Source organism: Takifugu flavidus, chromosome 17, assembly GCF_003711565.1.
Source record: "Takifugu flavidus isolate HTHZ2018 chromosome 17, ASM371156v2, whole genome shotgun sequence".
In the NCBI taxonomy this organism is placed as follows: Eukaryota; Metazoa; Chordata; class Actinopteri; order Tetraodontiformes; family Tetraodontidae; genus Takifugu; species Takifugu flavidus.
Genome location: NC_079536.1, coordinates 4,513,519 through 4,535,134, shown reverse-complemented (window position 1 = coordinate 4,535,134; position 21,616 = coordinate 4,513,519). Strand labels below are relative to the sequence as shown.

General features: G+C 52.3%; 1 protein-coding gene across 2 annotated transcripts in view; it reads right to left on the bottom strand.

The window, feature by feature from the left end:
• Positions 1 to 21,616, bottom strand: part of ptprn2 (protein tyrosine phosphatase receptor type N2) — a 69,360-nt gene that overhangs the window by 8,787 nt on the left and 38,957 nt on the right. For both annotated transcript variants that reach the window (XM_057013210.1, XM_057013212.1), the window contains 4 exons: positions 7,814 to 8,029; positions 6,184 to 6,387; positions 2,396 to 2,543; positions 1,557 to 1,630 (listed from right to left, as the gene is read on the bottom strand). In XM_057013210.1, coding sequence (XP_056869190.1) covers positions 1,557 to 1,630; positions 2,396 to 2,543; positions 6,184 to 6,387; positions 7,814 to 8,029 — 642 coding nt within the window. The remainder of the gene's footprint in view (positions 1 to 1,556; positions 1,631 to 2,395; positions 2,544 to 6,183; positions 6,388 to 7,813; positions 8,030 to 21,616) is intronic.

Sequence of the window (21,616 nt, the reverse complement as noted above, 5' to 3'; positions counted from 1 at the left end):
CACAGACATGCTCTGGCGGCGTGTTGACAGCCTTGCATGAATACTAAGGCACACACATGAAAGAGAAGTCCTGCGTTTTAGCTGTCCTCCCGCCGCCATTGTGGGAGGATGATAGACCGCCACAAAAAAAAAAAAAAGAAGTGGTGTTTGGTTTGAAGTGAAAAGGGTTGCATTAAAATGGCGAGCGCGGGAACGTGCGTCTGGACCTCCAACACCTCGCCGCAGTGGCTTGATTTGGTGTTTGAACAGAGAGAAAGCTAAAGCGTTAGCTTGTCTGTGACGGTTTGTCATCAAAGACGTGTTGAACAGGTGGCAAACAGAAGAAGAGATGAAAGTTTGAGGAACAAACCAGACTCAAACGTGTTGTTTTCAGTGAGCGGCAGGCCGCTATCAGTTAGCGGCTGACATTAAATGTTACCAAAATGTGATATTAAGCCTCCAATGACCACAGTAGCGGCCTAGCGAGGATTCAGCAAACTGGAAGTGGTGGCTTTCGATATATCCACATTTTAGAGGGTTAAACCTGAACATTTCTGTTGGACAGAACGTATTTTTTGAAGAACATCTAGCTACACAGGGGCTAACACACCCCAGCAACATTCCTTCCCCCCCTCATCAGCTCATCACGCCTGTGAGCGCTCGCATCATCCGTGGTCAAACATCAAGCCATTAGCTCCCAGTGTGACCGTCCCCTGGCCGGTCTGACCCTGGCGGCCCATAAAGGAGCCCTGATGATCTGCTCGTGGGCCCGGCCCTGAAGCTAATTAGGGGGGAAAAGCCACACTGACAGACGTAATTATTCCAGTTTGGCTGGCCCCAGCCAGGGGGCCCTTTTGTGGCGTAATTACGGTCTATTCATTCACACACGGCTGTGGGCGCCATTACTTCAGCAACCTCTGACATCCCTTTGTGTTTCCGCAACTTCACCATAGCAACTCTGGGTCCTTTTAGATATCAATGTTCTGCTGCTTAATAGTGATGCTGAGCATTCTAATGTCTTTCTATAAGACAATGATTTAAGAGAAAATTCAAGGGCAAAACAGGGAATGTGAGCATCTCTTCAAACGCCGCTCTGTGTGCCCCCTAATGTGATTCCTCCGATTTTTTGGCACTGTATTTGAAATGCATAGCTCCCTCCTCCCTGTGATGGAGCCCCTTTTCTCCAGCGTCCTCTGGGGAAATCAATCACCGGCACTGTTTGAGGACAAAACTAACATAAAAAAAAGAGAAACCATCAGCCCTCTGCATCCTCTAAATCATCCTGGATGTGGGGATAAGACATTTGTTTAAGAAAAAATAACACATAATTCACGCCGGGATGATGGTGGTGGTGGGGGGGGGGCGGCCATTTTGAAAGCGGCGGAAGGAGCCTTGTGATTCATCAGGAGCAGCAGAGTTAAAAAGAGAGAGAAAGAAAGATGGCTGCACTCGAATCAATGAGAAGTTGCGTGAAACTCGGACTCAGAGTGTGATAAAAGTACTCCCGGTACAAAAAAGGAGCCTCAGAGGCAACAGATTCCAGCAAAGCGGCGCTAAAGCACACAAACAATACTCACGATCGGACTGGCGTTGATGTAGTCGGAGTTGCCGTGGTTGTTCTCCGCCTTCAAGGTGATCCTGGAATGATCGTCTGTAACGGATATGAATAATTCATCAGCCTGCTTATTTCCTCCCGTCTCCGTCTCCGTTCCTCAGAAAAACTGCAGAATTCTGAGCAGCAGCAAAACCAGCAACAGAGTCCGAGTGAAAATTGGTTTTCTTCATTTGATTTGGGGATTTTGATCTGTAGATGATCATAATCCTAATTTTGTAAGATCCATCCATCCTAAATAAAAACGATAATAATAAAAAAGAGCAATTTATTCCTATTTTTTTTGCAGGAAAAGCTTGTCAGCAGCTGTGGCGGGTTGGATGCTAGTTCTTATAAGCTTCCAAACCAAAAATAAAGATCCTTAAAATCCAATATCCATTTTATCCGCTCGTCCCATAATCATAATTGAAGTTTTCAACAGCTTTTAGCTAAAAAAAAGGTGAAATTTCTTGACATTATGGAAAAAGGAGAATAAACAAATGGCAAAATCGTGCAGTTTTGGGACTTATTTATATATTTTTTTAAAAATGGAACAAATTTGATTATACTAATACTATAAAGAAGGTTGGGCAACTATTATACACAGTACTGACAGGCTAACGCTAATATTCTACTTCACACAATATCTAATCTCCATCCTTTTGCTTGAGGCTCCAGCAGTGCTGCTAGCCCCAATTTAGCGCTAATGCTAATACAGACCAAGATGGTGGTCAGGAAGCATCCATCCTTCCAGTAATGTCCCGAATCCTTAGAGTCTCTCACCAACAGTTCTGATAGGGTACAGCTAAGAACCAGCGCACTCACAGGCAACCACGGCTTCCGAGCGGTTCCTCTTGGAGTTCTGCTCGCCATGACCCACGCCGCAGGCGCTGGGCTCAGCCTGGTAGGAACACAGGGCCTCCCACTCCCGCTCCAGACGGTTCTTGTTCTTTAAGTGGTCCTCCATGTAGGACTGGAGGAAAACAGAAACTGTGAGAACTCTGCGTGTGTGTGTGTGTGTGTGTGTGTGTGTGTTGTGTGTGTGTGTGTGTGTGTGTGCGTGTGCATGTGCGTGTGTGTGGGGGGGGGCTCATTATGACAGGCTGGGCTCAGCCTGCTTGTTACTGGGCACTTTCTCAACTGTCGGCTAATCAATAAGTTGGAAAAAAAAAATAGCTAAAGACGGATGGCGGCGTCTCAACATTAACGCCAAGATCAGGTGACATGAAGCAACGTGGCTGGAGAAGGAGGACGCTGGCGACGACATGTGTGTGTGTGTATGTGTGTGTGTTTGGGTGTGTGAAAATAAACACAATTAGGCCTCCTGAAAGGTTTGTCTGCATTGGAAATACTTCAGGGGTGTTTCCATCGTGTCCCTCACAGCCGCTGATAAGATTGTCTGCTTTAAGCCGTCACTTGGAGGAGAAGAAATTGAATTCGCTCGAGACAAAGATGGAAAAAAACAAACAGGGGGCGGGGAGGAGGCCCGTGTAAGTGTGTGTGTGTGTGTGTTTATCCAACCCAGGGCAGGTCTGACGGAGCTCAGAGGTTCTCGTGTTTAGCTTTGCGCCACGCTTCGCTCCTGTACCCCCCCCCCCAAAACAGGGTTAAATGGTTTAGTCCGCTATTGTGCTCAGCAGAAGATTACAGTCTCATAAACTGATGTCAGGGATCAGCTGGCTAATACAATGAAAGTGATACCCAGATGTGCGGGGGGGCTTTATCCCACTTTAAAAGCGGCGCGGGCAGGGAACAAGGCCGGCGCTCCATTGTTCGTCTGACTTATTCACTCCCGTCTGTCAGGAGGGAAATCCGAGCCTTTGCGGAATATAACAATCCCCAATACAGATGAAAATCACAAATAAGCTTGTCCAACGCATAATAGGTAATTACCCTTGGACGGCCCGCGGATCGCCACGTCCCCCACATGTGCACGGAGGACATTAAGGGACTTATAAGGACATTAGCAGTCTAACAGACAACGGAGATGGAAGTTTATGGGGCCACACGTGGCCCCCGGAGCCGCGGTACCATCAACGCAACCATCGCTCACGCAGATGGGCGGGGCCATAATCTGAACCCCCCCAATCTGAGCGCGCGAGAACCCTCGGTGATGGCAGGATGCACCACACACACACACACACACACACACACACACACACACACACACACACACACACACACACATACACGCACGGCTGCCTTCTCAGGAAAATGACAGCATGCCATTATGGCCACTTGACAGAGCCCGTCACCGCCGCGCTCTCGTCTCCCTTTGCCGGCGCCCTGACAGAATCCCGCCCCCCCTGCCGATATTACATCTCCGCGCGCTCGATGAATCCGCTCTCAAGTGCGTCCCGTTCTGTTCAAACGACGCTCCGAATCGATTGCATTCGAAAAAATTCCTATTTTCGCAGCTTAACGCAGCCGGCGGGGGCCCTCATCCGGCCCTCCTCCCGCTCCTGAGGGGAGGCGGCGGACCGTGGCGTATTCCAGAGGCGCGGTAACGAAGGTTTAGTGAATGGGAGGGGGGGGGGTGGCGCGCGGGGGCGGATTATGTCTGCCAATCACAGGGGTAGGGAAGGGAGGCCTGGGTGTCAGGGAAACAATGTTTAATCCTTCCTAAGCAGTTTTCTCGGCAGCGCGGGGCGCCGGCTAACATCAGGATGGAGGCGCGGTTTGGGGGAACCAGACACAACAGGTAACCGCCGACCAGCTCACTTCCTGCGTCCTCGGAGTGAAAACAGGAAGTCTGCTGATACAGAGCAAGAAATTCCGAGTCTTTTAAACCCTCCACCTGCTACTGAAGGTAACAGGACGGCGAGCGTGGCGGCGAGCGTCCGGTTAGCAGCAGGCAGAGCTGCAGAGCTGTCCGTGGTGCTGGACCAGCTCGGCTCCGCTGCGCGCAGAAACGCAGCTACGCAAGCGGCGCGTGCTACCAGGCTACACATGCTACCAGGCTACACATGCTACCAGGCTACGCGTGCTAATCCTGCAGCGGGGGTGGGCTGGGCAGACTGACCCGTCCTGGTCTGGAGTCCAGGGGTCAGCACCTGCACCGGCTCCTGCACCTGAGCCAATAGAACCGAAGCATCGGAGCCGGATCGCTTCGACGGAACGTTGCGACACGCTGGTGCGAATGCAGAGGGAGAGGGAGAGAGAGAGAGAGGGGGGGAGAGGGGGGGGGGTGTTCACAGAGCAGACGAGCACGACGGCGCCGCATTAATGACACAGCACAAAACTCCCCCAAACGTCTGGTTTAAGCTGCAGGTCATTACGCAAGCAGGTTGAAGAAGGTCACACTTCGTTTATTCTGTCACCGGCGCACGAATGAACCCCCCCCCCCACCACCACCACCACCAACCCCCCCCCGCACATGCGCTGCACGACCCCGACGCCACATGACGAGGGTCCCGAAGAGCAGATGAGATGAAAATACAGGTCCGAGATGGGCGATAACGAGGCAATCTCACACATGGTTTGATGCGGGACGGCTGTGGAATCTGAAAGGACCCCCCCCCCCCTCAGGATCTCTCCCTGTCAATCACTGGCTGAGACAAAAGCAAAGCCCCCCGTGTGTTTTACCTTCCCGCTGCAGCCCCTGCATGGCTGCGGCGAGCAACCGCAGCTGATAACAACAGCTCCTAGAAAATGATTCACGCCGCCTCTTTTGTTGTTGCGGGGCTAAACGCTTCGCCATTGTCGGCGTTTTCAAAAGGGGCGCCGCAAACAAGCCTTGACTCGTGCAACAAAACCCATCTATTACCACCAATTCCAGGCATTACTCCGATTCCCTCTCATTCATTACAGCCTCCGTGTATAAAAGCGAGGCATGCAGAGTGATGAATGCTCCGTCCATTAATGGAAACACTGCCAGGCATCTATCCGTCTCCTTTATCAAGCCTGTCTCCGCCGAATAGAGCAGGAAAAGTTCTGCAAGACCTTCGGAACGGCCATTTGGTTGGGAGCCATTTCAGGCAGAAAGAAATAAATAAGGTTCCCAAAGACTCGGGCAGGTAAGGATGTTTCAGGGTGGACAGATCCAGAGGGAGGAACGAGACCAAGGAGCAGAGCTGGTTCAGTCAAAACCACATTTTCCACCACAAACTCTGAACCACACACTTTGTTACAATTTACTTCCATATAAAACAACTTCCCCTTTTAATTAGCCTCCACTTAGCTTGACTTTCTTTGGTTAATTTTATTAAAATGATCTGGACGGCTACAAAGCCGATTCACCTTTGCTAAGCTAATTGAGGTAGGCATTTTAGCTCTATGACATTCAACTATTTTAAATGCTAATTTGCTAAATTTAGCAAAAGTTTTACTGGAACAAACTGTTTTAATTGACCAGCAGTTGCCTGTCTGACAGCATTAATATTTTATGTGGAGCAGCTAATTATTTTAGCTTTAAGCCTTTATTTTCCAGTTATTTCTCAATTTTAACCAACTTTATCAAACAAACCAGCTTCTCTTCAGTGCATTTATTTTTCCAGAAAAACGAGTAATCAGATAGAAAGAGACCTCAGGTAGCTAACCACATGCTAACCCTGGAATAAAAAATGCCTGACAACAAACCAGGTCTCCGCCTCCCTCCATCAGCGGTCTCTTACCAGGATCATGTGACCAGTGGAGATGTCCATGTTGGACGGCACCGGCTCCTCGCACCAGGAGGAGGTGCTGCTGCGGGTGGAGGGGCTGGCGGCGGGGCCGTCGCTGAACTGGGACGAGACGCTGTTGAGCCGCGAGTGGCGCAGGGTCTCCGGACGCTCCACGCGCTCCGACGTCCGGCTCGCCATGCGCTGGCGGCACAGCTCCTGGGAATAACGGGAGATGAGGGTGAGGCCCACGTGGCGACAAAGTCACGTCTGCTCATTCTGGCCGTTTTGGTGACGCACCTGTACCTCGGCTGACTTAATCTGGCCTTGTTGCTCTGTAGATTAATGGCTTATGCTGGAGGATTATCAAGCTTATACTATTAATGTCAAAAACGCACGGCTGCAGCACAAAGAAAGTGTTTAAATCCCGCGGAAGCGGGTCGACCGCGGCGTCTCCGCCGTCAGTGTTCCAGGCCAGCGCCGGTGAAAAATGAAGATGTTTCAGGGCGATTTTAAAAAATGAATCACTGTTTCGATGGATTTCTGCTTCCTGCTGTGGCTGAAATGGTGCTGCGGCGAGTTTGTTTAGTCATTGCTATTACTAGTATTACCAGCAGTAGTATTTGTCCTCCATCCCAGCCATCGGAACAAATTAATTACCATAAACAATTAATAACGGGGGGGGGACACATGCTATCTGATGATCCATCACGCTGATATTTCCCTCAGGCCCGGCATCCGATTTTCCCTCCGTCAGACTTTAATGATTACAGCCACCAAGTGCTGCTCTGGGCTTTGGCCTCGGGATAATTTCCGGCTCCACCTCATAAATCATCCCACTTCTCCAAATCTCCGCCAGGCGCCCGGATGGGGGGGAAACCGTCCCGGGAGTGGGCGGATGGATGCCGTTAGTACAGGACGGGGTCAAAGGGGAGACGCGGGCCGCTGCCTGGAGGATTTCAATTCCACCTGTCTGCCTCGCCTGCTTTAGGCCACGCCCACAAGGGGGCCTGACAGCCCACAGACCGCCGCCGGCGGCCATATTTAACCTCACGCCAAGACTGCTGCTCAAACAGATAAACCTCAGGAGCTAGAATCGCACACGCAGCCGTATATCGTGTGTGGTTGTGTTTCCCCGCTGCCGCTGACACTTCCTGGGCCGTGGAAACCTGATTAAATATTGAAAATGTTAACTCGACGTGCACATAAATGTGTTCTGAGTGCCACGCTGGGCGCAGCTGAGCCCCGGCGCTGGAAATCAATACGGCTGTGGCTGCCCACAGCCCTGAGGAACAGAGGGAATAGGTCACAGCGGCGGCCCGCGACACACACACACACACACACACACACACACACACACACACACACACACACACTCCTGAGCAGACTAAGTGCATGTTGTGAATAGCAGGAAGCTAAAAGGATAAGTAATGTGTAAATCAACAGTTTATTCTGACCTTGGTGGAATAAAAAAACCAGAATTCTTATAAACATTTTGACTCATTAAAGCTCCTTTCAATCATCAAACACACTTTTGGAATCGGAATTTCTGCCAGGAATTAAACGAGTGGATTTCCCTCCAATAAGGGCTCGGGCTGGCGTCGCAGCCCCCTGATTGGCTGAGACCGAGGCGGGTCGGTCTAACCTGATAGGTTGCGGTGGCATCGGTGCTGGTGTCAGTTCCCAGGCTGGCCAGCTTCTCCTTCATGCGTAGGTGGGAGCGCTGGCGCACGCAGAAGAAGGTGGTGGACGCGGCCAGCACCACCAGGATGAAGAGCATGCAGAGGATGGAGAGCAGCAGGAACTGGCCCGACTCCACCCGGGTCTCCTTCACCACGGGGATCTGGGTCAGGCTGCCCCCCTGGAGAGAGAGAGAGAGAGAGAGAGAGAGAGAGAGAGAGAGAGAGAGGAGAGAGAGAAGAGAGAGAGAGAGAAGAGAGAGAGAGAGAGAGCACACCGTTAGAGCAGAGCGCCATTTCCCTCCTCCTGATAGATGCTCCATCCCGATTCGCAGCAGCCTCGTATCCAGGCTGCGCCGCCTCAGCTTTCACCCGAAGGCCCCCCCCCCCCCCAAACGAGGACTCAACAGCACCGCCAGCACTTCCTCTCCCATCTCCAGTCCACTTCCTGTCGCCCGTCTTCCTGTGACCCATCACAGGCGCTCTGACACAGAGCAGTGGCAGAATCTCTCCCTGTGTCTGAGGTTTAATTTTGCTCCAGAACTTTGGATAATTAAAATAATTGTAGATTATTCCATATATTTTGACCCCCCCCCACCAGGTCTCTCAGCAGCCCTCGTCCAGCTTTTCCTCCGCTCCACGTCCCACTGTAGATGTTTACACCCCCCTTCAGTGCTGGCATGAGGTGGGCTGGCACGGCGCTGCTACAGGAGGCTGCGACACTCAAAGCTTGTGCTTAATGAGCTGCTCTGGCCCCCGCGTTGGGCTGGATTAGGCCCCGAGCCCGATCCACGCCGCTAATGGCTACCGGGGCCTGGCGAGACGCAGCCTGTCCAGACTGAGCCACCGGTTGAACGGTGAGGCCTTTTCAAATATGCACACCCACGCCGCATGCTAATGCCTGACCGCGGCGCCGCGGCCTGCGTGTTGATAACCGCGCCGGTCGTGGGGGTTTACCGCGGCGACAAATTCCCCTCGGGCCTCGCGGAGACCGGCAGATTTGAGAACAGCGATAATTAGGGGCAAAATTTCGTAAGGATAATTAATGTTATCTAAACCGTTGCCGCGGTGAACAATTACTCTGCTAATTGCGTAAAATACACACATCACATGCCGAGCTAGCTTTCATTAAAATGTACAATTTCCCCGACGCTAATTAGCTGGCATAAATCATTCCCGGCGTCCTCGGTGACTGACGTGAGCTCTCCACAGCCTTTAATTCCATCACGCCAACAGCTCTGCATCCGCTAAAGGCCAGTATCAATAACTCGGCGCCAACACATCAGCGGCCCCCTAATTGTCAGCGTACGACGCTGAAGGATGGATGAGTGACGAGAATCCAATCTACCGAGAGCAGGGGGGGGGGGGACGCTCTGACATTTCGGCCCGAGGGCTCTAATGGACGGGCGGCGGGGAGGCGGCGTGTTGTTACCATCTACCAAACAAGACACTTCACCTCGCGCCGGTCGCAATACTGTTTGACCCCTTTGCTCGTAATTGCTGGTGCTTTATCGGTTCTTTTCGATCGCCGTCCTGCTGATTGCCTTCGCAAAGCGTGGACGTCCAATCGAGTGTGAAGAGGCGGGAGCTCTGAAGAGGCTGGCGGCGTGAGAGGAGCGGCCTCGGCGCGGCCGCTCGCCGAGACGCGGGCGGCGGGAGCGGCGTTTGGAGATGTTGAACCGCGTCTGGACGCTGCGACAAGGACCTGTTACGGTTAGCGTGTCACCCATGAGCGAGCGTGACCTCTGACCCCAAAACAGCCCTCAGAGGCTGACGGACGGGGCCGTCCTGTAGTAACGCCACCCTGAAATGCATCGGCGGGGCGACCGGGGCGGCCCGGGCTGCAGCCGCAGGAATAAAGAGCGTTTGAAGGCGTTAATCCCGTTAGAAAGGAGGGAGCAGATGTGACGCGAGGCTGCGAATTCGGCCTCCGAGGGTCCATCCCGGCGTCCTCATGCACGCAGGATTCACGGGATAAAGAGTTAAAACAATCGATTGTTTAACCATTGCATTTTTATCCTTTTTTTTTTTTTTTTTTTAAATAAATGGGCTCTGGACTGTTTTGTTTTGTAGATTTCTCCCCTAAACGCGATTAATTGGGCCGGATGAGGGAAAATCGCAGCCTAACGTCGGGCGTCTCTCCGAGGGAGCAGATGGATTTCGGTGCTCTGGATTATTCGGAGGATAGAAGAAAGGTCAGACAGAGAGGAGCAGTTGGGTCAGGCAGCCATTCACTCCAGCTCTCATGCATCCAGCGCCCCTGAACCGTGACTGTCCCTCTGATTCAGGGGGGCAAAGTTCTCCGACAACCAGCTCGGGATTTCCAAAGGAATAAAAAATAAAAGCCTGTGATCAACAAAACAAACCAAAAAATTAAAATTAAAATAAAAATTCAAACCTGAGAAAGCTGCACAGATATAAATATTCATTAAAATTAGGGTTATTTTGCAAACCGCAGTGCAAGTTGAAACAAGAAAAAAGAAAAACACATTTCAATTTGCAAAATAGGTCGATTTGGTGAAGTGCTGGAAACGCTAACGGCTAACAGTCGCGCTGTCTAAAATCAGAGATGAACCATTAAATAAAGGATCTAAAGGAGCAGGAATAAACCCAGCAGCGGGCCAAACTTTGTCCCCTGCAGACAGATGTGCACGCCCCTGAGCCCAGCTCACGCCGGAGTCTATTTTCTGGTACATTTTGCTGCCGGCCGATCGTTATTTTTAATCCAGCGAGCTTTAAAAATCGGATCTGCAGCATCCGGCCGTGGAGAAGAGCTCCGAGAAATATCCCTCTCCTCCACGCACGGTCGGCAGCTTCCCACCGAAAGCAGAAACAAAACGGCAGGACACACACGCACACGCTCACGCAGGTACCTGAATCCGCGCCGGGCTGCGGTGCGGTGCGGAGCGCGCCGCGACCGTGTCCTGTATTCCAGAGCGCACGGAGCAGCGACGCCCGCCGCAGCTCCGAGGACGCGCCTCTCCGCGCCTGCACTGGCCGCCCGCTCCGTCCGCTCCTCCAAAAGTTCCCCCGCGAGGGTCCCATGCCTTCCCCCCTCCCCAGCGCCGGCAACAAAAGAGCGCGGCTCCGACGTGAAGATGAAGGGGAAAGGGGGGGAAAAGGGGAGAGCCGGCGAGAAGAAGAAAAGGGAGAAGAATGCGGGATATGCCCGCCTGATTTTCCGAGCCTCGGAAGAATGTGCAGAAGCCCCACTAGTGAGTCCTTTCAGCGTCTATGTGCCAATGAAAAGAGACGGGGAGGTGGCGGGGTTGAGGGTTTTTTGCCATCATTTAGTCAAGGCTGAGCCCCTCCTTATATTCAGCAGCTCAGGAGTCCCCCGTCCATTGCACATGTCATATCCACCGGTTGCTATAGCGATGCCTCCACATGTTGTCGACAGTGAATGTTCAAGGAGCGATGCCTGGCTAATAGGCTTGCGGACCGAGGGGCCGATCTGAATGGACGCGGGGCTAGACACTCATTTGTTGAGCTACCGGGGGTCTCAGTGTTCCGTGTGTGAATCGCTGTTTTCTCAGGCTCTCCGCTCCCTGCGCTCCCTCTCCCGGCTCCCCAGCTATGTGAGCAGAATGAGGGAGATGGGCCGGTCCATTCTCCAGAGTGGGCTCATCATTCAAGGCTGGAGTGACGGCGGTCATGAGAGGCCGCGCCTGCGGACGCGCGCTGGAGGAGCCGCCGCGTCCGAGCGCGCCGAGCGGGACAATCGCAAGTTGAACAAGTTTGATGGACAAAAGTCACCAAAAAAAGGGTCCTAATTAGCAATCTTTGTGGGGGGGGGGGGGGGTAGAGCAACAGCTGCACTTAGCAGGGAGAGAGAGAGAGAGGGGATTATGGAGAGCATGGGGAGAGAAGAGGAGAAAGGAAAAGAAAAGGGGCGGTGAGGAGAGAACAGGGGTCCTGTCAAATGCAGATGACGAGTATTGGGGAGGAGGAAGGGTGGGGGGGAGGGTGGAGTGGTGGGGGTGGGGGGGTCTCTTCAGTTTATTTTTTCCATTCAGAGAGCACCCGCTCCTTTTTTCCCTATTGTCCCTCTGTGTGACAGCTGGAGTTGGCAACGTGAAGGGGAGAACAAAAACCCCCGAAACCCCACAGCCTGTCCAGTCTGCCCCCCCCCCAAATAAAATTATTATTATTTTAAAAAAGGAGGTAAGTGACCCGCTGCTTCTCACTCCTGCAGCTACATTAAGTTACTGTTTTAAATATGGATCCCTGATCATCGGCCTGTTTCTCGTCACTCTTCCTGCACTCTCGCCATCCCATAATTTAGGACCGTTCCAATTCCCAAATTTCAGGCACCAAACTGGACGGAGCGCCTGCCGTCAGGGCTCGGCGCCGGCGCTCGCCGTTGCATGAAAGAAGGATGGATGCAAGAGAGACGTGACGTCGTGGTTCTAGAAGAAAGGGCGACCAAAGGAGCCGACGTTCCCGGAGGGAAAAATACAGATTCGGGGGGGGGGGGGGATTAAATCTGGAATAATTTGTGAACCTTTGTTCAAAATCAGAGATAAAGTTACTAAAAATGGATTTTTGTGCATCATGAGAAGAAATGAAATAAAAAAGCTAAATTAATTTGCAGGGCTAGCTTCCAGGCTTGACCTTGACCTGGTCCTTGAGCCTTGAATCTAGTTCTGGATGCTGGAATCTGGTCCTGGATCCGAACTCAAGGCCTTGAGCCTGGTCCTGGATCATCCAATCAACATCCCTTTGGAACGTGACGGAGGGGAAAACCTTGATAGCAGCTTCACCTGCTCTCTGAAGGAAACGGGCGCCGCTCGCCGTCCTCGGTGCTAATGGACACATTTTAAACATCTCAGGCGGCGCCGTGGCGAATTTTCACAGCTTGTGTCACAACCTCCACTAATGGTCATCACACCGGGGGGGGGGGGGGGGGGGGGCTGAGACGCCTGCTTTCATTCTCACGTTAAAAAAGACAAAAAAGGAAAGAAATTCGTCCAGTTGCGATATTGTTTTGTGGCGCCGCGGTGCGCCACTCTCGGGCTAACGTGTGCGCAAAGTGGTCACTGTGAGTCCGCTAGCTTTTCAGTGCTCACGTTTATTAACACGTCACTTCTAGCGACTAAAAAAAAAAGTCACATGTTCAAAAAGAAAGAGACGCACAGCTAGCAAGACGCTAGCAATGATAATAACAACGCGAGGTGATTAGCGCAGGTATCTGGGACAGAGATAACCTAGCTAGCATGGGCTAGCCTCACGCCCCAATAATAGGTGTTTCTGCTCGGCTCTTCCAAAGAAAAGGGCGATAAATAATTCATCATGATATCCGAGCGGGACTGGAGCCGCGGCTCCGTTTGGGAAGGTGTCGGCGGATTAGCTCCAAACAATAACGCGGAGAAGAATTTATGCAAAACAAAACACATTTGGGTGGTTTTTTTCTCTCTCCTCAGATCGGCTCTACCGGCTGTTATTGTTATTGCCGAAATTATATTACAAGATTTACGTGATAGGACAAGATCCAGACTAATCCGGGGCCCTGCGACGTTCCTTAAATGTTCCATTATCGCGGAATAATGGGACCAAATTTCGCCCGTTTGGGTCGGCGCTGCGGTGATGTCATTTCGGCATGTTCTCTCTCGAGCTATTATCAATGCGGGAAGGTGATCGACACCCCCCACCCCCCGTTCCGATGCAGAAATTGGAAAGTGAAGAGAGGTACGTCACTCTCCCTTCCGGAGGGCGTTCAAAGACGCTAAACAGGCCCCATTTCAGGGTCGCACTTGAAGCGCGGGAAATCGCTGTGTCTCGCGCTCGTCACTCGCTCGGAGAGGAACCGTTGAAAGCCGGAGTGTGTCAGCCGCGTCATTCCGGTATTTTCCCCGGATGAGCTCGTTCAAACAGGCCGCGTTCCCGGCGCGGGCATCGCCCGTGCCAGGCGGTTCAAAGCAGCAAACATCAAGGTAAATGCTACGCCTGTCATCTCCGCTGCATTTAAAGCCGGGACTCAAACCCACGCGCGCGCGCTATAATGTGCACTTCAAAAAGAGACGGCGCTCCAGCGTCGTAGCCCGCGGTAGGAAATTACACCATAGCTGGAAGACGATAAAAAAAAAATGTTGTAACAACAAATTGGGCGACAACAAAGCGATACATATTTAGCAGTCGTTCTAATTGGTTCGCATTTGGAGTGTGGATTTACTCCGGCTTGAGGGCATCTGAAGGCCCAGATCGGAAATCTGCTGGGGAGCCACGGTGGGACGGGGACGGGCTAGCTTAGGCTAGCTTCCCTCTTCCACTGCAGGAACCTTCGTCATTTACCCCTAATTTTAGAAATCTTCGACACCTTTCCACCAAAATAACCCCAAACATCCTCACATTCAGGGGTCGGACTTTACAGGTGACCAGGATCTTTTAGGGGCGGGGTCTGATCCTGGAGTTTCTGGAAAACTTGAAGATGCAGTGGAAATGCGCAGATTACCAGGACTTTATTTACCCAGAAAAATCAATTCCTAGCAATAAAAGCTGGGTACAAGGCGGACTAGCGCTAGCTAGCATAGGCCAGTCAGATTTCTCGGTAAGTGGCTAAAGCTATTATAACCTGTTGCTAAATGCTAAAGCATTACGTCATCGCAGAAGCTCTGAACAGATATAGAAAAATAGGTCCCAAATGTTAAAGATAAAAGCAAGTACAAACAAAAACACGGAGGTCTTGATTGTTTTAGAATCTGCACTTATTTTACACTACAACGTTCTTTTTTTTATCTTCGGGAGAGATAAAACTGCAATTAATTCTGAAAGGCTGGAAAACAGCGAGACAATAAATCAAGTCACACATGAATGGCGGCGGACGGGGAGACGCGGGCCGCCGCCGAATAACGGAGGTAGTCAAAGGTAGCGCTCATAATTGAACGCCGCGCCGCCAGAGACTCGGTGGGCTGCGCCGCTCCGATACCGAGACTGACAGCGGAGGGACAAAGGACCGTCCCGAGGACTGAGCGGAATAACTTCCTGGTTTCCGTCAGATGGGGCCACTCCCCCAGCCTTTGTGCTGCCCCCGTCCTTGCACTGGAGCTTTACCTCCTTGTTATGGGCTGCCTCTACCCTTAATGGCAGCTGCAGGGTGGGGCCGAGGTTGTGTGTTGGGGGTATATTGATGCCGTCTGCCCGAGCACACGCACCCACGATCAGCCCCCAGCTTGTGTTAACTAGAGATATAGATGTGGCACCGCGGGGGGGCGCGCGTGACAGGCCAGAGGTCGTGTCCCTGTAAATGTGCTCGGGATCAGCCTCATAAATTCTCGCCGCTGTCTCATTGTCTGGACATTATCACAGGGACAACACCAGCCTAGCATGTGCCTGAAGGGAGAGACGTCCGCACGCGTGTAGCCCAGAGGGTGACCTGGGGGGGGGGACGGGGACGGTGCAGACGCCAAAGCACCTCTCTAGACTGCCTTTTACTCTAAGAACCGAGGGGAGGGGGGCCTTGGCGTGGCAGGCAGCCAGGGACGCCTGATCCGTCCCGCAGCGATCTCACTTGACAGACTCTGGCTGCGTCTGGTCCGAAGGCTGGCGCTCTGATTCCTCGCTTTAATTACCGCAAACCCGCAGCCCATGCTAATGAAGCCGCACCAATCAGGCGGGAACGACCCCCCCCCCCCCTTCGCAGCACGAGCGGCGCTGACACTCAGGCCGGCCAGCGCCTCGGCCTGCTGAGTCCCACGCAGAAACTGTCTGCCCCGGAGCCCAAGAAAGAAACGCCCGCGTATCCCTAATGAGAGCGTTGCCACGGCGGCGGCGGCGGCGGCGGCCTGTTTGCTGCCCGCTCCGCACCACAGACCTCTGACAACTGCACGATCCAAAGTGTGGCTAATCAGGAACTCTGAAGGCAAAATTAATTATGATTTGTGTCAGGACTTTGATGGCTCAGTAGCGTAATAACATGCTAGCGGCCCATTATTGTAAATGCATATAATCAATTGAGCCTATTTTCACCCACAAACATAATTACAGCGTTTGGCTTCCTGACGCTCGGATGATGTCTTTGTTTCCCGCTCCAAACTGGGAAACTCAATGAATAGTTTGGCGGCGGCTCTTCCAGAACCCGTACTGACGAGACCGGCTAGGCTTTTGCCATTTTTTTTAAAAAAAATCAAAGCGAATTTTTTGGGAGGTTTATCGATCTGCAGCTTCTGGCTGAGCGCAATGGATAAAAAAAATCCCATTTCCAAGCCTCCAAACACAATATCAGGGTCTTTGCAATAGTTGCATCACGCCGTGTCGGACAGGATGAAAACTAGCATATACAGCCAGGAAGCATGAAAGGGAGACGCTAATAAACATTAAAAAAACAAACCAGGCTAGCTAACAGGCTAATAAAACTCAGCTAGCCGCAGCTGAGGAATCGACCCGATTGAATCTTACGTCTTGTTGTGTTTTAGGCATCATAAAATATTATCTTCGAGCAGTAAAACCTGGACTGGAGGCCATAAATCCACTTAGAAGCGGAGCCTTTTCCACAGATGGAAGATGTTCAGACCCCCCCTTTAAATAAAGGTCACGGTAGGAACGACCATAACAGCTCATTAAGCCATTTAGTTGACCTTGCCGTGGCGGCAACAGGAAGACTGCGGCAGGATCCAGCGTAGCAGCCAATTAAAGTCAATAAAAGATGATATGACAGTTGATTACATCTAATTGAGGCAGAGCACGAGATTTAAGCCGCGTACTGCACGCTAGCCGCGCGTTTATTAGTCAGACTTCCAGCGTGGTTCGAAGCCTTGATGCAGATGTGGACAGTTGTGTGTTTGTGATTTACCCTCAGTATCACAGCGAGGCGGAGGGATTCCTGTGACCTGCGCCCCGCCGTCTGAACAATGAGTTTCAACCAATTAGCTTAGCCCGCAGCAACGGCCATTCCTGCTGCTGTCCATGTTTAACTTGCCAGATGTGCTAGGCGAGCAGCCGCATGATAAATGGCAGAAGGTGAGCGCCACGTGCCCGGGACCGGGAGCACCCTGCCCCCGCACCGCGTTGCCAGTCCCTTGGCGTGCGGCTCGTCAGGCCAAATGGCAGCCGCGTCCCCCTTCGACGCTGACATTTAAAACCTCTGCCATAGCATCCAGCTGTGGGCACCCCGGCCCCCTCTACCCAAGTCAAAGCCTCCCCCGGGAACGTAGCCCTCGGCCCTCATGGCTGCTGCTCATAACCGGTCGGCAAATTCCCATGAACAGCTAGAGCAACGAAAACGAGGGGAAATGTCATAGATTAGGCTAAATTTATTGGTATTTATCAACCCTTGTAGCTAGCATGCTAGATTTAGCTCTGGCTAAGAAGAGTTTTTGTCTTTTGGCACGCGATTCGCTAATTTGAGAGGGTAATCGCACAACTATCTGGTCCCAAGTCTTTGGTGTATGCTAACAATTTCACTGGCAACGTGTAGCGTTAGCGCCAGTGGATTCCGATATCTGGGTTTCTTCTTTCTTTCCTTTTCTCCTGACACAAAATGGAGCTTCGACGACCCAGGATGTCAAACTCCTGAAGCGCCAGCGGCCTCGACTCTCCCAAAATGCAAAGCAGCAGCAGAACAGGACAGTTTGAGCACGGATCGACACTCCTGAGAGAGGGAGAAAAGAGAAAAATGTGTGGCTGGCCCTCAGCTCACTGGCGCCACGGCGCTGAACTATTTTAGCTAATAGCTGCTTGTTATTGTCAAGGCAACAAATAAGTCATGGGTTCGCTGCCCTCATCAGTACAAGTAGCTTAAAGTTTTGGGTTTGGATTGGACCCAAAGACCTGAGCACCGAGGAGCTCCCGCGGGCTCCGACGGAGGCAGGTGAGAACAGCGTCCAACATGCTGACCGTTTCCTCGTAAAAAAACAAACATGAAAGAGACGAAAGGCGTCAGGAAGAGAGCAAACACTTTAAATTCTGACGCTCATTAAGGCGGCTCTCAGCCGGAGGAACGCTCGCGTCACGCCACCGAGGCAAATACCAAACGGCGTGGCATCAAAGGCGTTTCTGCAGCCCAAAGGTCAGGTGATGCTAAAAGGTTGCCGAGAGACGGAGCTGCCGGCCTCTTTCATCAGCGGGAGGCAGCCGGAGCGGCGGCGGCGGCGGCGTTACTCAGGGCTGTAGGCTCAGCGGGGCTGCTCCAAAATGACATTTCCCATCCAGATCTGCCGCCGTAATGGCATTTCAGACGCTTTAAAACCGCCGCGTCGGCCTTCTTTTCCCCCGCTGGAATTTTTTTCACAGGCGGCTGTTTGCGATTTTGTTTGCGTCTCCGCCGCCATTTGGGTTCCGGAGGAGAGCGGCGACGTGGACGGCGCCGCGGGGTCAATGTCAGATTGATTAGCCGGTGCGGACCGCTACGCGCTACACGCTAGCAACACAGCTAAAACAAGATAGCTGGAAATTTGCATAACTTGAAAGGCTTTGATAAATTCCTGCCCTCACAGGGCGGATTTGTAAAAGCACCGCGGTTATTTAGCCGTTTCGCCGCGCCCGTCGGTCGCTCCTCTGCTGGGAGATGGTCATCCCGGGTTTCCTTTGAAGTCGACTCGGAGATGATCCGCGCCGCTCGCTCTGATGGTTTTCCTTGTTGAGTGGTCGGAGCTACAACGTCGGGCTTTGTTAGATTAAAGGAAAACAAAAACAAGGAAAAACAGCGTTATTATTGGCGCGATCTAAAGAAGAGCGGGGAGATAAATATTCATGCGGGGGAAAAAGGGTTCCGGCAAAACAAAATGCAAATTTAAAGTGATTCTCTCCGAAATTTCAGAATAATCAAAGTATTAAAAGTGCCTCTCCCGCTGCAGGTCTAAATTATTGTCAGGCTAAAGTTTAACACACAGAAACGAGGTCCAAACGTCCACGTTTGACAGCGGGGTCGATTGAAAGTGTAGAGGTCAGAGGTCGCGGGCTGCCGCATCACCTGTCTCTGCTAGCATACATGCTAGCCATATCTGGAGACGATTTGGTGGCGTAGCTAATTCATATGCAGTCGTATAATAGAATAGCTCATGAAAATTAGCATCATTTGCTGCCATCAAAACTGAATTAAGGAAGAAAATTGGATGCGCGTTAGCGTAACTCCGGCCCGAGGAGCTGTGTCGGCGACGCCGGCAGCCCGGAATTTATTTAAAGTGAGCTTCCAGCTTTTCAAAAAGATGTGGCCCCGCATTAATCACGGCGCAGGATATTGGAAAGAAAGCTTTCAAATCCATCGGGAGGGGTCATCATTACACGTGACCTTTCTCCGAGATGAGTTCTGCCTCTGTGCCGCCGCACTTGGCTCTTTGATTAAAGGCGAGCCGGGGCGACCGTGGCGAGGAGACCCGGCGTGCGTCGGCCCGCTCTCCTCTGCGGACCCACGGAGAGCACGTTTACAGACGCGCGTGTAAACAAGCGCGCACGTGTGCGCGGCAGAGACTCCCCGCCTGCCATTTATCATTTACATTTAGCAGTTGAGTGATCAGCTGACGCGCAGCTCAGGGAATTCTGGGAATTCTGTGCTGGGCAGGAGCGGTTTGTGGGCATCGTAGCGCCGCTGATTGCGTTGATCCTTATTGTCTGTTTGTGTTATTCGCCTGTGTATTTACAGCTTTACGCGCTCATTATTCCTGCTGCTTTTCTGTGAAAATGGCGTCCGAGAAAAGGCGCCATGTAAATAAATTTGCCGCCGTCGGCTCGTAAAGACGGCAGAGATCCGGAATATTGGGAAGTATCTGCATTAAGGGAGGATCTGAGAGGTAAGACTCATATTTCCCTTTCTTTAAAAATACAGCTATATTGCAGGAGACAGTGAAATAAATATAAATAAAAATAAAGAGCCTGCCCCCCCCCACCATGCCCCCCCACTGGTACCCATCATGCTGTGCCTGTGGCTGCCAGCAGAAAACCCCATTTGGGGGCTTGACTCACCAAATTTCCCTCGGCTGCTGCTGTGAGGAGGCTCCATTTTAAAGAATAAGATAAATAATAATAATAATAATAATAATAATAATAATAATAATAATAATAATGTGTGGTGTTAGCGCAGGCTAACGCTAGCTCCCACTAAAGCTGTCCGAGGTTGCAGCCGGCTGTGAATCTCTGCTTTTCCACTCGGCTTGTTCTTTTCTTCCCCGTGGTTTTGCACAGGTTTCCAGGGCTCACCGGTGGCTGCGAGGAGCCTCTGTACACCTTGTTTGGGGGGGGGGTGCTAGTGGGGGGGGCTGTTAGTAAGAAGGATGCTTCGAAAACACATCGCTGAAAGCAGATTCTGTGTTTTTCTTCCTCATCGGGATGCTAACCTCCCCGCCAGCTATAATGGAGCAGATACAGCTCATTCAATTGATTACCTGATGCCCCCCCCCCCCCAGCACCACCACCACCACCACACCCCCCTGACATTTGCTTATCCTCGTCTGGATCTACTGCTATCGACGTTCTCTCTATCTGGACATCTTCCTAAGCTGTTTTGTCATTTGTCACCTCTTAAATAAAAACCAGGGAGGTGGAGTGGGGGCTGGGCCTGGGCCTGGGCCTGGGCCTGGGCCTGGGCCTGGGCCTGGGACTGGGGCTGGGGCTGGACTGGGACTGGGACTGGGACTGGGACTGGGGCTGGGGCTGGGACTGGGACTGGGACTGGGACTGGGACTGGGGCCGGGACTGGGACTGGGACTGGGACCGGGGCTGGGGCTGGGGCTGAGGCTGAGGCTGGGGCTGGGACTGGGACTGGGGCTGGGGCTGGACTGGGACTGGGGCTGGGGGTTGGGGGGCAGCTTTGGTGATAAGAGCCGCGCGGTGGTTCTGGAGAGGCTCCTCCACCACTCTCCTGTCCCTGTTCCCCCCCCAGCCGTGGAGCTCGACCCGCCCACGTTAGCTTCCAGTAACCTGCCTCACGCCTGTTCTCGCTCTTCTATTTGCGGCGCGGTAAAAGCCGCACTTCCTTAAAATGCCTCCCCACGAACAGTCTGGTGCAGATTTTCTCCCCATGAGGTGGAAGACAGATCCCCCCCCCCTTCCTCCCCGCCCATCCGTCCCTCCCTCACCCCGGCTCCCGCAGAGAGGCTATTATTGCAGCTAATTATCTACAAATAGGCCCGATGTGACAAACACAGCCACGCACGGGGCCGGCGGAGCGCAGGAATCAGCCTGGATGGGAAGAAAGGGACAAAAAAAGGAGGCAGGAGAGGAGGACAAAGGACAGGACAGACGTCCCCGTGAACCAGAGATAACGGAGGAGAAAACGTGGCGTGAGGAGACCTAAGAAAGACCCGCGACGGGAAAATGATCCCGTCCATACTGCGCGCGAGGCTCGTTGCCAATGGCAACTGTCCTGGGATGCACAGGCCGCGTCCATTTAGCTCCCAGCATGCCTGGTGATCAGGGCAGCTCCGGGGTCTGAGGCTGCCTCATTTCCATAGAGAAACTCATTTACCAGGCGGGCGTGGAGGACGATGACGCATCAATGGGTGCTTGATTAGATCCTCGCCGGCTGATGCATATGAATATTTATCAGTGTTGAATGAATACACATTTATTCTCCTTTCATTTGGATCATCCTGAGTGTCCTCCTGCTCTCCTCTTAATGCCCCCCCCCCCCAATGAATATGTCAGAGGAACGTCGGGCCCACGGCGATCCAGATAATCTGGCTATTGTTGCCGGGGGTGACGACAACACTCGGTTCAAGTTGTTTTTTTACTTAAAATGCATCGAGCGTTTTTTTCTTTCCCCTTTTTGTTTGTCTCTCCTTCACCGGGCCGGGAAAGAAATGAAGATGGAAGATGAAAGAGGCGCACTTAAAACCGGG